General features: G+C 36.6%; 1 protein-coding gene across 2 annotated transcripts in view; it reads left to right on the top strand.

The window, feature by feature from the left end:
- Fas1 (fasciclin 1 Fas1 domain-containing) overlaps positions 1-14,697 on the top strand; it is a 328,849-nt gene that overhangs the window by 226,309 nt on the left and 87,843 nt on the right. For both annotated transcript variants that reach the window (XM_089595538.1, XM_089595537.1), the window contains exon 2: positions 4,901-5,039. In XM_089595538.1, coding sequence (XP_089451664.1) covers positions 4,901-5,039 — 139 coding nt within the window. The remainder of the gene's footprint in view (positions 1-4,900; positions 5,040-14,697) is intronic.

Below are 14,697 nucleotides of genomic sequence, written 5' to 3'. Positions count from 1 at the left end.
TGCACCCCGACGTTTCCACAATTATTCCGCGTTTTGTATAAATGGGGGTGTGTTTTTTTTACTCCACAGCGGGGTTTTATCGACGAACGAACGGGGGAGGAGACACGCACCGGATTAATTATCCGCAGTCACGACATTGCTCCATTACGCATACTGCCCACGAAAAAGATTCCCTCTTGTCTTTAATGTACTTTGTTGCCGTTGTTGATTTTAAGGGTTGCGCAAGGGATCAAAGGGCGGACGGGAAAGCCAATTACTTTGCGATATTCAAACTTATCTGTTTGCAATTTTTTTTTTTTTTTTTTTTTTTTTTTAGAATTTATTACGTGTTCCACGAGGAATAATAAAGTCGAGTGGTGGTCAAAGGCTGGAGAAAAAAATTCACATCGCATTGTTTCTCCCTTCAATGGGATTTTCCTTCAATTATGACTTCGTTATTCACTTTGTACAAGTTTTATAGGTATATTCTGATGTATCCCTTTGTTAGAATCTGCACGCAGTTATTCACGTCATATTATAAGAGCAGAAACAACCGCAACAAAGCCAGTCTTGTTTTTTAAATGGCGACTGTAGCCAGAGAGACACAAGAAATAATTATTTTTTAAATCTGAATTACATGAAAGTTACGTAAGTTATAAAGTATTATAATATTATCCATTTAATATGTAATTTAGATAATTTATAAATTACAATTTTCGAGACTCAAATTTTAATATAATAATGTCTACAAAACGTACATATCCACGAATTTATTCAAATGCATAAAATGAATATGATAAAAATAATTTTTTACATTTACGTATTAATAAATACATGCGTTTAAGGTCTCTATGAATTAAATATGAAAAGCATGAGTGTACATATTATCATCAATTAATGGCACTAATTGATAGTCATACTTTTAAATATAATTTCAAAACGTATCTTTAAAATTCTGGAAAAAATATATATTTTTGAACTTTGTAAATAATCGTCCAATGTACATACAAATTTTTTTGAATAAAAAAAGTACGTACTAGAGTAGTTACAGATAAACAACCTCTTGAAACAGGATAATAGTTTCTTATTTCCAAACAAGAAAATATTCCTCATGTAAGAAACCATGTTTCAAAATACTAGATTTTTTTCAAAATGTATTTAACCATTTCCACCGAGTCGTAAAATATCGTGCAAATTTCAAATTATTTGTCTCAAACGCGTCGTTTCAACCCAGATCGCATCCACAAGCAGATACGCGAGAAAATTAAAAACTAAAACTGCCCGTCATCACCCCCGGTCACACCACAGCCCACAAAAATGCAAAGTTACCGCCTTCATAAGGCCGATAAGGCTCCTCCTGTGGCAATTTCGCGCGAACCCCTCCAGGGCTTTACCCACGACAAGGATCCACGGCCACAATATTCGCGGCTTAGCCGCCGTGGTATACTTGTGTTTGCTCGAATATTACGACAAACACCCCCCTCGCCGGGGCGTAAAATGGAATCATCGGAAAAAAGAAAGCTCATCGGCATCCCCTTCTGTGCGCGTACGCAGGTATAAATCAAAATTCAGCTCGCAGCGCGATAACTCACCTTTTGTAGTGGAAAAAAAAAAAAAAGAGGGAGGACCTAGTTTGCTGCAGAGAGGGAAAAGAGTCGCATATGTGCAGAAGCGGAAAGAGGGTCCACGTGTATTTACGGTGTAAAAAGGGGATCGGGGAGGGGAGGTAAGCTGCTGGCGGGTCTGGAAAATCCGTGTGCTGCTGCCCCGTTGGAGTTTACGGGAGCACGTGACGTTTTCTCCTTTTTTTTTTGCTTCTCTGCTACAGTCACTGGGGTAACTTCCGGTTCTTGGAAGTCTCGTGTGTGTATGGGTGTACATGGTGTACAAGCATCCGTAAATACGGTATCGCGCGAGCACGTACGCTCTTTTTCTAGGGCGAAGGAGTTGGATACGTATACATGCGTGGATAGAAGGGGAGTTTGGGGGTGGGTGCACGAGTTTATGATAGGATCCTACGTGAAATCGCGAGAAAAGCTAGTGCCCAGCTGTGGCACGCTTGGGGTCTCTTTCGCAGAGGAGGCTTGTATTTTTGACGGTGTTTTTCTTTCTTTGTAATTTAAGGAAATATCATCACGGGAAATTCAGCGATTGTCGTAAGTTTGTCGTACTTCAGGATTGTTTTTCCGTGCTTTTCGTCGCTTATCAATGCTGATGACAATTAAAAGAAAATGTTTTCATTCTTGGAAACGAAGGTTTTAGTCATTTCCTATGCATTTGAAAATTGAAGTACTAGCCCTTTTTTTTTTTTTTTAATTTATTTAGCGGGACCAATGTAAATAATATTGGAAAAAATCCATTCGATATTTTAATTTTAACTGAGGAAGCATTCTTGGTAATTTTGAATGTGAATAGAAAACTGTTAGTCTATTGCACATGGTATTGGTGTTTTTGTATCATGTAATATTTTTTATATTAATTTTTGACCAAGTTTTCATTAATAGTGTATTTTTAACTACATAAAATGTATTATCACTGCAAAATTGTTTCGTTTTTCACTTTTACGTATGATAAAATACTAAAAATGAAGAAAAAAACAGTTTGATGAATCTCTAGAAATTACAGTTCATTACAAAATATTTAAACAAACGCTTAAACCCTTTTTCAAACATTTTATTTCTTTTTAATATTTTCCATTTTTAAATATTGTTTTTTTTTGTGCTGGAAAATATTATATTGTTGAGAGTTACATTCTAAGAAAAAAATTTTAACACAACTATTTGACAAAGTATCCATACTGAAATTCGTGCCTTAATAACAATATTGTAAATTATTTGAATTTTGATTATAAATATTATTGAGTACATTACTTAACTAAAAGAAAAAGCTTTTTAAGTATTTTATTTAATGTACCAGTCGAATCAAATATGCGATTTATCCAACGGATCATCATTTAATTCATAACCATTTATTTTTACAAATTATAATTTATTTTTCATATTTAAATAATCTCCAGCCCTCCTGCCAGCAGCAAAAAAAATGTGTGAGACTCCAATCGTTCGACTGTTAAAAATCATTGTCCACATGATTTAAATGCATAGAATACACGCACCCACAATTCAAAACTCATGTGTGCAGGAACCAGAGAGGAAGCCCAAATTGCCTCGAAATAGCCACTCTACGTTTCATCAGAGCCAGACACTTTCCTTTGCGCACATCAGCACCTAAATGCCCAAAATTCTAATATAAAAGCAAATTGATGTATAATCCAATCGAAGTATATAAAATTGGCCAGTACAAGCCTGTCGGATACGTGTGCTCTTCGAGGGACTCGAATGGCCCGCGGCTCTTACGCCCATCCACGACCAATTGATTTCATCACTACACTGGGCACTGTGATCGCGCACGCACGCATTATATTGCAATTAAGAAAAAATAAACCGGCTTCCACGTGCACGTCACGTCGCAATTGATTTCGCGAATCAATCGAATTCCCAACTATACTCACTGTACATTCTACTGTCTAGGGAATAATTATTTTAACAACAAAATAAATTGAATTTGTTTTTTTTTCCATCCTTTATACATTGCTATTTACAATCCAATATTAGGAAAACAACTTTGTTTGGGCAGTACATTTTAGGTAACAAAGTTTATTCTGAAGTATTCCTAATGAAATGCCTTTAAATGCGGTTTTGTTTCAAATTGTAATGCGTTGTTTTTACTGGATGGAAACAATTTTTTTAAGGAGGGTATTATAAATAGTATTTATAAATTCAATTGTTGTAGCATAAATAACGCATTATAACTTTAGCAAAAAATTATTTAAAAAAAAAAAAAAAAAAAAAAAAAACTGAAAAATATTCGTGCTTGGTCGCGAAAAAAGCACTAAATCGCTCGATAAAAAGATGGTGGTACATCCCTTCAAAGTCGTGTACATTCGCTTCAAGCCAGTTCTTTTTGATCTTGTCTCGCGACATAACCCTCATGCGCGTGTCCTTTATTTTTCTCCCGTTCCACACCACCTTCTTTGTGGGCTCGTCAAGACCATATCTAAAAGAGATAATTTAAAGTGGATAGACTTTTCCCTCGTGTGTGTGTGTGTATACTTGGTGCGCTCGTCGTCTTTTCTTCGATGTAAAAAGTAAAAAAAAAAAGCACGAGGAAAAAGGGCCAACTGATAGCATCTTGATAATTAACGAAGTTTCCCCCTTTGGCCTCATGGTCGTGTTACAGAGGCGATGCTCTTTTTTCCTGTCGTGGACAGAGACACATTTTATCTGACTACCTGTCTTAGTTTTGGAGAGTTGAATATAAAAATAAGAATATTGAAAAAGGCATTAAAATCATAGAAAATACTTTGTGATCGGTAGTTGCAAGCTTTTCTAAATAATTTTTTAGTTATACTCTTACTGTAAGAATTCAATAATTTAGGGACGACAAAATAATTTTATAAGCTTTTATTAGCCAATGTTAACTGTACTTGTGACCCAAGAAAAATGAGAAACCTCTAATCTCTTATAAGTGGCTAAAATTATTTTACCTATGGTTTAAATTTCACATTTTAAGGATACAATATCTTTTTTTGATACCACGTTGTTTGAAGGAAGCCAATTGAGTTTCTAGATACAAAGCTCTTCGTCAATTATCTTGTTTGACATTGTCGTGATTTATTATCGAAAAAGTCTCGTTAACTATTGTTTATCACTGAATTTTTAGAAACTTATACTTAATACCATATAAGAAACTAAACTATAAGACTTGTTAACATTCAAAAGTCCAGTATGCGTTTATTTTTAAATTCAAACATTGTAAACACAAAGTAACGAGTAGTATAAGTCAATTATCGGTCGGACACGCATTTTTTCACCCAATGTAAAAATTTGTAATAATAACATGTATATTTTTTTATCATTTGCAGTTCTACCAGCTGTTGGAAAACAATCCAATCGCAAACAGTACGCTGATGCACAGGCACGTCACGGTCTTTGCGCCGACCAATCAGGCCTTTCAGAGGTACAAAGGCAGCACCGAGAACAACCTGGTTCTCTACCATTTGTGTGAGTCATCTTATTTTTATTTTTCCAAAAATATTTATTAAAATTCACTCTGTAATATTCACAATAAGGGATGACAGTGTTAATACCTAAACGTGTTAATCAATTTATAATTAAAATTGTTAGGGATTGATTAAAATATACGCTAAAAAATAAGTAAAATCTCTCTCATTACGTACATAGGCAAAAGAAAATTTTTGAATGACCTGAATTTTTGAAACTTCATTACTAAAACTCCTTTAACTCAAAGACTGGCTGGTCAGTACATTATTTCATTATTTATGTGTACGTACGATCAATTAAGCAATATGTCACCATCGTTTTTGTAGATAACAAGTTCTACTTTCATTCATCAAGAACTAAACTACAAGTCTTTTTTTCAGTTAATTGTTTATAAATTATTTTCATTCTGAGTATTCGTTAGAAACTCCCTTTATGATCTACGCCAGGAAACGCAGATCAAGCCCCACACCGTGGAATATTGATTACCATAGAGCACATTGCTTTTTGGAATGGTAGCAACGACAATATACTCTTGTGTGCATTGCAACTGGCAACGGTTGTACTCCAACACGTGACATTTTCAATAAAACATGCGCACACGCACCAGCCTGTCGATTATTGATTGACAGTGGCACGACGAATTCACGAGCGAATGTTGATTAATTAGTTTTGATGATGGCAATTGACGTTTGGGACCTGTGTGAATTAATTAAGGAGTGCGTGCGTTGCTCGTCCCCGTCGTTGGTATTGCGATAATGTATGTTGGGCGTATCTCGCGAGTACACTCGATTGTGTCAACTCCCCTTTAATCCTTTACCAATTTTTTTTTTTTTTTTTTTAAATACTAATGGTATAATCGCACGCTTAATCGGTCAATTCAGCCAACCATCGGCTAATTACCATCAGGGACCGCAGAGCACACAGGCTTATTAACGAGGTTCTTCGATACACTCCGTATGGGTGACGGGGCGCTTATATCCCCGGTCCTGAGCTCGATTTCAATCAGCCCGGCGTGCCGATGCCAAGCCCGCATTCGCGCGCACAAAGAGCAATATCTCCGCGGCGAATCCCTTTGCCGGCACGGCTAATGGAGCAAGCACGCCGTCAAAGGGATGCTGGTAGTGCAGTGAGATTTCTCGGAAGTTACCCGCTACTGTGGATTCACGGTCGGTCGGGATTGAAATTTCTGCGGTCATATTCGCCCCCCGTTAATGAATTTCAGGGGAGGGGGACATGTCACGTCCAGGAACACTGTTTTTTTTTTTTTGCGATCATCACGTGTAAAACTTCCAAACGAGCTGTTGAGCACAACCATGAGTATCAATGAAACATGTAGGTGTGTTTTTCTCACTAAAAAAAAAGTTTATTCCAAAAAAAAACGATAACTTCAAATCACTTCAATATTTTTTATAATGAACGCTTGGGTGGACTATACGTGGATAAGTCAAAAACTCGTTGTACTGAAGCTACATTTATTTCTGTTAATTTTTGTTTTTTTTTGGACACTAAAAATTTTAATCAACGATACGTACTTGCTATCATCTTCTTTCGACTAAAGTATGCGTTGAAATATCCGTTGAGGCACCGAAAAAAGAAAAGGTGACTTTGTCGCGCAATAGCGCGCTTTGAACGAAACTTCGATAGCTACAGGAAGACGCATCTCGAGTTCGTTAATGAACGGCGGGTGTATATTTTTTCGAGGCGACTCAAACGAGCAGCGGCAGTGTTCCGTCTGGCTTTGACGTTTTCCCCCGTTCCGTCTCGGCTCCATTGTGACAAAGACGCGACTCCGACTTGGCTCTCGAGAGTCAATGAAACTAATTTCCACCCCGTCGTCTGACTTTGGAAGTAAAAATTCGTCGTTCGCGCAGTTAACGCGTGTATAACGCAAGTACGGTGCTTTCGCGGAAAGGGTTGAGAGTAACTTTCCGGGGGTGAGGGGGTGAAATTGACACGAGTTGTTGTTCGTTCGCGGAAAATTGTGCGTGTGCGCGTTGTGTACGTGTATTTCTGACAAAGTGCGCGTTGTTTTGGAGAGGAGGGAAAGTCAGTTGAGAAGAGTCGTCGTTGCGGGTAACCGAGTTTCGTGTGCAGGTGGTGTACGTGCAAATTTCGATGGGTGTTTTGGACCCCTTGTTCCGAGCCGAAGTTTTAGACAGAAAATGCTTTTGATTGGATATGATTTAATTTGTGATTCTTAAGTTGGCGTACCTGTGTATAATTATTTGAGATTATGGTTACTTCGAAGAATTTTGTCTGTTTTTAAGAAACTTTGAATATCTTACAGTTTTATTCTTATATCACGTTGTCGTGAAGGAAACAATATTCCTCCAACTGCAAACACAACTCTAGATAGAGTTACATATAAAACTTTAGCTATAACTGCACTAATACGTCTTTCCCCAAAATTAAATATTAACAAGATATTCGTCATTGTCTCAGAAATTAATTGAAGAATCTCACGTTTAACTCGTTTTGATATACTTTCCTCGATACATTTCACAATATTGTTTAGATTTAATACATACGTATATTATACTAGGGGCATTCGTTTTTACGATATATTTTAAAAATTAATCGTAGTGGTCATGGCATGGAAGTTTTCTAGACACAAATATCATCTGTCATATGTTTTCTTACCCTAATAGAATAATAATAAAGATAAATGTAGTCAAATTTTTATTTATGAAAACGTCTCACGATTAAAAAAAAAAATTGAAACGAATTTAATAAAATTACTTAAGATGTTTTTAATAATGGTATTTGAGACGAAAAAAATTGTCCTGCAATTTATGACATGGAAAGAACAACCGGAATACGAATGACATTGTTTGTTTTATAAATCCCACAACGAACAAAAAGCCTCCACTTAGTCCGTCAAACATGTATACATGAAAAAAAAGGACCCGCACGAACGATTTAAATTCTCCATTCGATCCAACTAAATTGAAAAACAACCAAAAATGCTCGCGCTGCACTTTCGATGAATTTCAAAATCCGCACGAGTACACGGATTCTCGACAAAAATTAAATCTCGCGTGCACGAGAGATTCCAGTAAACGAGAGCACCAGCGAAATTCAACGAAAACAGTACTTACACGAACGAGCGTTGAAATTCCCCGAGTGTACTTCAATCAACTCCACCAGGTAATTCCATACTCGAGCCCTTCTTAGAAACGCACATCAATAATTAACTTCTATGAAACAAGTACACACACATACACACAGATCTACGCGTACTCGGCCGAAGAAATTTCATTACACGCTTACACACGCACGCGCCTCTGAGTAGCTTTGTGTGTTCCAAAGAGAAGCCAGCAAGTGGTGGTGGTCAGCGTTCGGTCAGACATGCCTATACTCCGGGAAACCAGCCGAGGACTTAACAAAGGGCTGCACTGGGGTGGGGCTCTTTACTGCCATCGACTCTCTTTGGCAGGTGTGTACTCTCTCTCTCTCTCTCTCCGCCTTTTGTGTCTAGGGGTTGGGGATGAATTGCCCCACTCGCTCGTTCTTTGACTTTTGGCCGTTTGGGCCATTGTCTGTGAATCTTTAAGACTTTCAAGTGCCCTCGTGCAACTTAACATCAACAATGTTAACATTGCATCAACTTGCAGAAGGCAGTGGATAAAAAAAACTGCTGCCAATAATAAGAGAACTTGATTTTTTATCATACTCCTCATGAATGAAAATAACGCAAAAGCGAATTGAGGTTTTGAATGAGAATAATTCCGAAAAAGTGCAGTGGAGAGAAAAAAAGAGCAATAACCTCTCCGACCGTGAGATGCGCACCGATCCAGTTACCCATATCATATACAGCCGACGTAGTCAAGCACTGTTCTTCCCCCCCCCCCCCCGAGCATGAAAGCGTCGTCACTCAAAGCCGCACTGGACGTCGAGTCTTCGGTAAACCGTGAGTATATATATGGTCGAAGGCTGCTTCGTTGGTATACTTTGCTTGACTTTGAGAGCTCGGGTACGTGTGTATGTCTACAATAGTAGTCCAGCATGGGAAAGTCCTGGCTCGCCTTTCCTTGCCGTTGGTCTGGGCTTCGTCAGCTGTACATCAGGTATTCGCTATGAGACGCGATTATTAGCGCCGAAGAGTCCTTACAAAAGTAAATGAAGTGGCTGAAGTTGAAACTAAAACCTCTGCCATTTTACGTGTTCAATAGAAAACCGCGAAAATTTAGCGCCATTCTACAATGTAAAAAAGCATTATGCGGCAATCACTGGAACTAAAACCTCTCCCACGCGTCTCAAGACGAATACGCTTTGACCTGCGGAAACGGGATTGCACTGAATTTCGTTTTCAGAAACATATTATGAGGACGTGAATCAACAAGTTTCTTTGGAAGCAGTCAAGGCTGCCTGTCCTACATCGATTTATTGGTTTATAATTTATTTCCTTTCATTCTAATGGAATTACCTGATGTTTTTACGCCACAAAAAATATTACAAACACAAGTTTTGTCGTTATATAAATGTTAGTTATAGGTTATAATCTCCACTTTCTATCGAATCGCCCTGACCTGTAATATTATTTCCTGCAAAAAGTGAACAATTATAATTGTAGATCATACATTTTTGATTTGCCATCAAAATTTCATGTGAAATAGTTCACATTGAACAAAATAAGATGCAAGTGGCAGTGCTTTTAGCTTTTGAAATCAACAGTTAACAGGTTATGGTATACCTCCCACATCCATCCTTTTCTTTGTCAAGCACTGGCTATACTAAAAGTTAGCGAGTTGAATGATTTTAAGAAGTAATGCACTCAAACTTATGTAGCCTATTACTCATAAAGTAGAAAATTTATTGTAAGGAAGGGGTTATGTTATGCAATCGGCGAATGAAAAAATGCCATTTTTAACAGAGCCAAATGATCTAAAAACGATACTTCTGGCCTCTGCGAACTTTAAAACTTTCACCTAGAAAGTATAATAAAGAAAACAGTGCAAAATTATAAAGCAGCCCCAACACCTTCTCGAGCTCTTGAAACCGCAGCTGGCGCCATTTTTCGATAATTCATTTGATCTTATCGATGGCACACTGCACCGACAAAATCTCCAAAGCCGATCACAATCAAAGTTTCAGTCGAGCATTTTCCTCGCCGCTGGAGATCAAAAACTTAATTATTCCCGTTCGACTGATCTTACCAGTGGGCCGCGGTGCGATTTTGCCGGCAAAACGAAACGAGAGTTCCACAATTAGTTTTCGGGGGGCAGGAAAGGGTGGAGGCGGGTCGCGCGCGAAACGTCTTTAAACTTTCATAATTAAGCGGCTTAAGTCGCGCCACGGGCCGAGCGCTTGTTTTTGCGGCCGGTCTTTAATCCGTCGTTTCGTCGCGTAGCGCTGCTTTTTGAAATTCGACTCGGACCGCGTTTATAATCTTAGCTGTGTATTTTTATCGCTGAAAGTTTAATCCCACTGGAGTTTACCTGTTTCTTCTTTTTGCAATTTCGTGCTTAACTCTTGTGCGAAATTTAATTACTATTTTTGTAGTGCTCTTTTCTCTTAATTTATTGGAAAAAATTTAATTTGTGTATTTTTATTTTTCTAAGTGCGCTATGACTAAACAAATGATTATAAAAAGGGATTTTTATGTTGAAGGATTGTTTTTTTTACGTTTAATTATTTATGTTTCTACTGAAAAATCCCCATTCAAACATAAGTTGGATACATATTTCAAAATCATTTAAACATTTACCATGAAGTTACAAAACATGTAAGTTATGTGTATCTTAAATAATCTTTTTTTATGTAGTTTAAGTGTTATGCACTATTATAAATATTAATTAATTCTTGATGTTCATTGTACAATATGGACTAATGAAAAAAAAGTCATCACTGAGAAAAAGTTTATTTAAAGTTAACTAACATATAAGTAATTAAGGATCTACTTTAAAATTTCTTCGAGCTAATTATCAATTAAATTGATAGCAAAAAATAATTGATGATCCAAAAAAAAAGTGTCACTTTATAACAAGTGATAATTATTAGATACAAATAAAAGTTTTCTTTAATTTATGAAAAAAAAACATGAGAAACAAAAATCGCGTTGTAAACAACTTAAAATCACAAAAATTATAGTGAAACTTTTACAAAATAACGTTGGGCACATAATTTTCTTTAACTTTTTTTTTTTAAATCAAAAAAACATTTTCCCTCGTTAAGCATCAATCGATTGAAATAAAAAACAGATGCAAAAGAATCATCAGACACACCGTAATTTTTAGTTCCGCAAATACACATGTATTCCCGTGTTGTATAAATAGGGACATGTTTTACGAATAGGTACTTTGACTTGATGCCAAAAAGTGCTCGAAGCCAAACAATATCCCCGCAAATCGCGGACGATCGCAATTCCCTCGTCGTCATAATTTACCCGAAAAAGCATACAACGCACATATATATATATACACCTTCCACGCGCAGTCCACAGCAACAATTGCACTCGTTTCTCAACGGATGGGCGGAGACACTGGTTATCTCGCGGGCGACTTTACGAGATCCTGGTACACTCCCCCACCGCAACCAGTTATCAGCGCCCCTGCGTTATTACACATTGTTTATTCCGTTAGCGACGCCGTCGCGTGCAATCTTGGATGCTCCGGTTTTGCGCTGCTGCGGGGCCACATTGTTCTTTTGTTACCTTCGGATTTATAGATGCGACTCCGGAGGGCTCGATTCCTTCGTGGGCCGCTTGTACGCGCGGCTGGGAATTCATTAATAATAAGATCTCCGACGATACGAGGATGAAACGAATGAACATCGTATTACGGGGAGTCGCTTTTGACTACGTATCGTATAATACATTGGTTTGCTTGGCTGTCGAAAATGTTTTTTTTTTTTTTATTTTTTATTTAATGCATCAGTTATTTTATTAACTATACTATTTCCGAGTAACTTTGCAAGACTTGGCCTAATCGAAATAATGTATTGTATTTCAAATTAGAGTCCGAGTATTTAAAAAAAGTTGTTAGAATATTGGTTAAAATGTTTTTTAATAAACTTAACTATCTCAAAACATATAAAAAGTACTGTTTTAGTTGAAGTTTTTTAAAAATACTTTTTATAAGTCGCATGAATTTCCGCGAATAACTGTGCATTCAATTGTTCAGAAAAATTTCCATCGATAAGCTTGCACATCTCCCAATAATTGTGGCCAAATCTGTCAAATAGTCGTATTATTCATTTGTCATGAATTTTGATGTCATCCTTTCGTTTTTGTTCCCATGCAATCGACGTAATGTAACCACACTTATTTATTAGTGTAATATCTGTTTATTTTTTAATTAAACAATTCAATACAAATAAAATTATTTTACAGATAATGAAATTCAGTTAAAAATTCGAACATATTACACAGTTTTTAATTAATTATTTACGATTATCCTTTAAAATGAAAGTAATAACTAAAAATCATCCTTAATTGCTTCATATACTTGAAAGTAATCACAGGAAAAATACTCTTAAACATTCATCAATTAAATTTTGCATCCCTCGATTTCCCAAAAATTCAACAACCAATTTCCATAACGCAGCGTTTGCTAGATATTAATTAAAAACAAAAAATTGGCTCGAAATCCACGAAACGCCAAGGAGCTAGAGGACCGCGCAAATTACACAAAGCAAAACGAGGGCGTACATCCTTATCCGCCAATAAACACACGCTCCAGCGCCTCGTTTCGTTAACCAGCTCACTCGCCTTGCACGAGTGCAGTGTATTTACACCCTCGGATTTCTGCATCGCGCCTTTCATGCATCTACCATCGCCTACTCGGACGCACAACAGCAAAGACGAGGCGCGGGGGTCGAGTGTTTGACGCGTCTTTGTGATTTCGGTGGAATTAACCGGATGAGCGTGCCTGGAGGACCGAGTTTGCGGGCAAGTTGGTGGGTTGGGATTGTTAACGATGTTTTCCCTGTGCCGATTTACCCGATGGTGTTGCTCGCTATTTTCGCTTTGCTTGGTAGCTTCGTAGTAATTTGTTTGTTTTCATATGCATAACACACAGTGTGTACGTGCCAGCGTTATTTTAGACTTTGGCGAAAACAAGGCTGTGAAAATTTTAATTAATCCGTTGCTACGCGTTACGTGGTTGTATTGTTTAATTGAAATTAAAGAAAAATATTACCACGTTACTTTCTGTGATTTATAAATCATAAATGCAATTTTGATAAGTACTACCTAATTTGATCGGTTAAGTTAATAATAAACAAAAACTATTGTACAACAAAAACTAAAAGTACGTAAAATAACAAAAATTAGGCTTTAATTTATATTATTTAATGTATAATTATTTATGACATTTATTATATGTTTTGTGAATTCAACCACAAAAATTTTTTTTACTGTAATTATATTAAAGGAAAATTTCGATCATCCATTGTAATTTCTGATTAAACATATGGTGTTTAATTATAAATGACAAAAATAAGGGATCATTGTATAATATAATAATTACAGATTACGAACGGACAATGTATTCAAAAATTTTTTTTTTTAACGAAAATATACATAAAGTTAAGTACGTAAATTAGTTGGTTGAATTTTTTAAAATTACCCTTAAAAAACAAAATCATAATGAATGTCATTGTATGTACTATTATTTTCAACCCTGACTCAAAACAAAAAGCGTCCGTTTTTTATCATAAAAAGTTTTTCTAAAAAGATCATATAGAAAAAGCTGTCTTACTCTACATGAGAAAAAGAGTGCAAACAAAAAACCTTGATCATACGAAGACGGTGAATTGATAATTTTGCGAGAGAGAATTGTAACAGTACCAAATAAAAAAGAGAGACTATTTTTTTTCAAATTTATCTGAGATATTCTTAAAAAATGGCTCCACACAATTATCGGAACAATAAAATTTCTTTTTTTCCATCGAACAGTAAAATATCGAAACCAAAACCAAATCGCAGGAGCAGCTCGTTCGCCGCAAACCAAACCGCAACTACGCTCGCGACGAGATGAGTCTCAAGACTTCCTTGGCTGCTGCGGCAGTGGTGGTAATAACTTTCCCGATAATTCAGCGATGATCCGACGCCTCGAAGGCTATCGAGCTACTACTCTTCAAAATATATATATATACGTATAGGTACAACGACGACGACGACGACATTTCCCAAGAGATGCGAGTCTCCCTTGGCACGTTTCTTTCCATTTCCTTCACGTTCTCACTTTCCTGCTGGAAATCAATCCGGCTGAAAGCTTCCGGTCGGGTCAGATCCTCTTTTTTTTTTTCAGCCTGTAGGAAAGATGCACGTTTTTTACACGCGAATTCAAAACAATGACAGGTGAAACTCTTTTCTGACCGGTCGACCGCTCCAGCCGTTGATTTGAGGTGAATACAATATGATGATGGTGAATAAATAACAAGTCAATGAAAACCTTTGGTTCATTGTTTCTTTTTCTTTTTTTTAGTAGCAGTGACGGTTTACGAGCAACAACGCAGAAAACCATTGTCTTATTATTATACATTAAAAGGGTTATTTCTTGATTATTAGTAAAAGAAAAAGTAGCGTTCTAAAGTAAAAAGTTAAACAATACAATTCATTTAGCTTTTGCAACGTTATTCTTCCTTGTTTTAATGATGTATTACAGTTGCAGTTGAACTTCACTTACTAAAAATCGATAACAAAGTTTTCTCTAAT

The sequence above is a fragment of the Copidosoma floridanum genome, unplaced genomic scaffold (assembly GCF_036245765.1).
Source record: "Copidosoma floridanum isolate Cflo_tuat_1 unplaced genomic scaffold, Cflo_Japanese_pri ptg000025l, whole genome shotgun sequence".
NCBI classification, from domain to species: Eukaryota; Metazoa; Arthropoda; class Insecta; order Hymenoptera; family Encyrtidae; genus Copidosoma; species Copidosoma floridanum.
The sequence above is the reverse complement of the archived record's forward strand: the minus strand, read 5'-3'. Positions and strand labels throughout refer to the sequence as shown.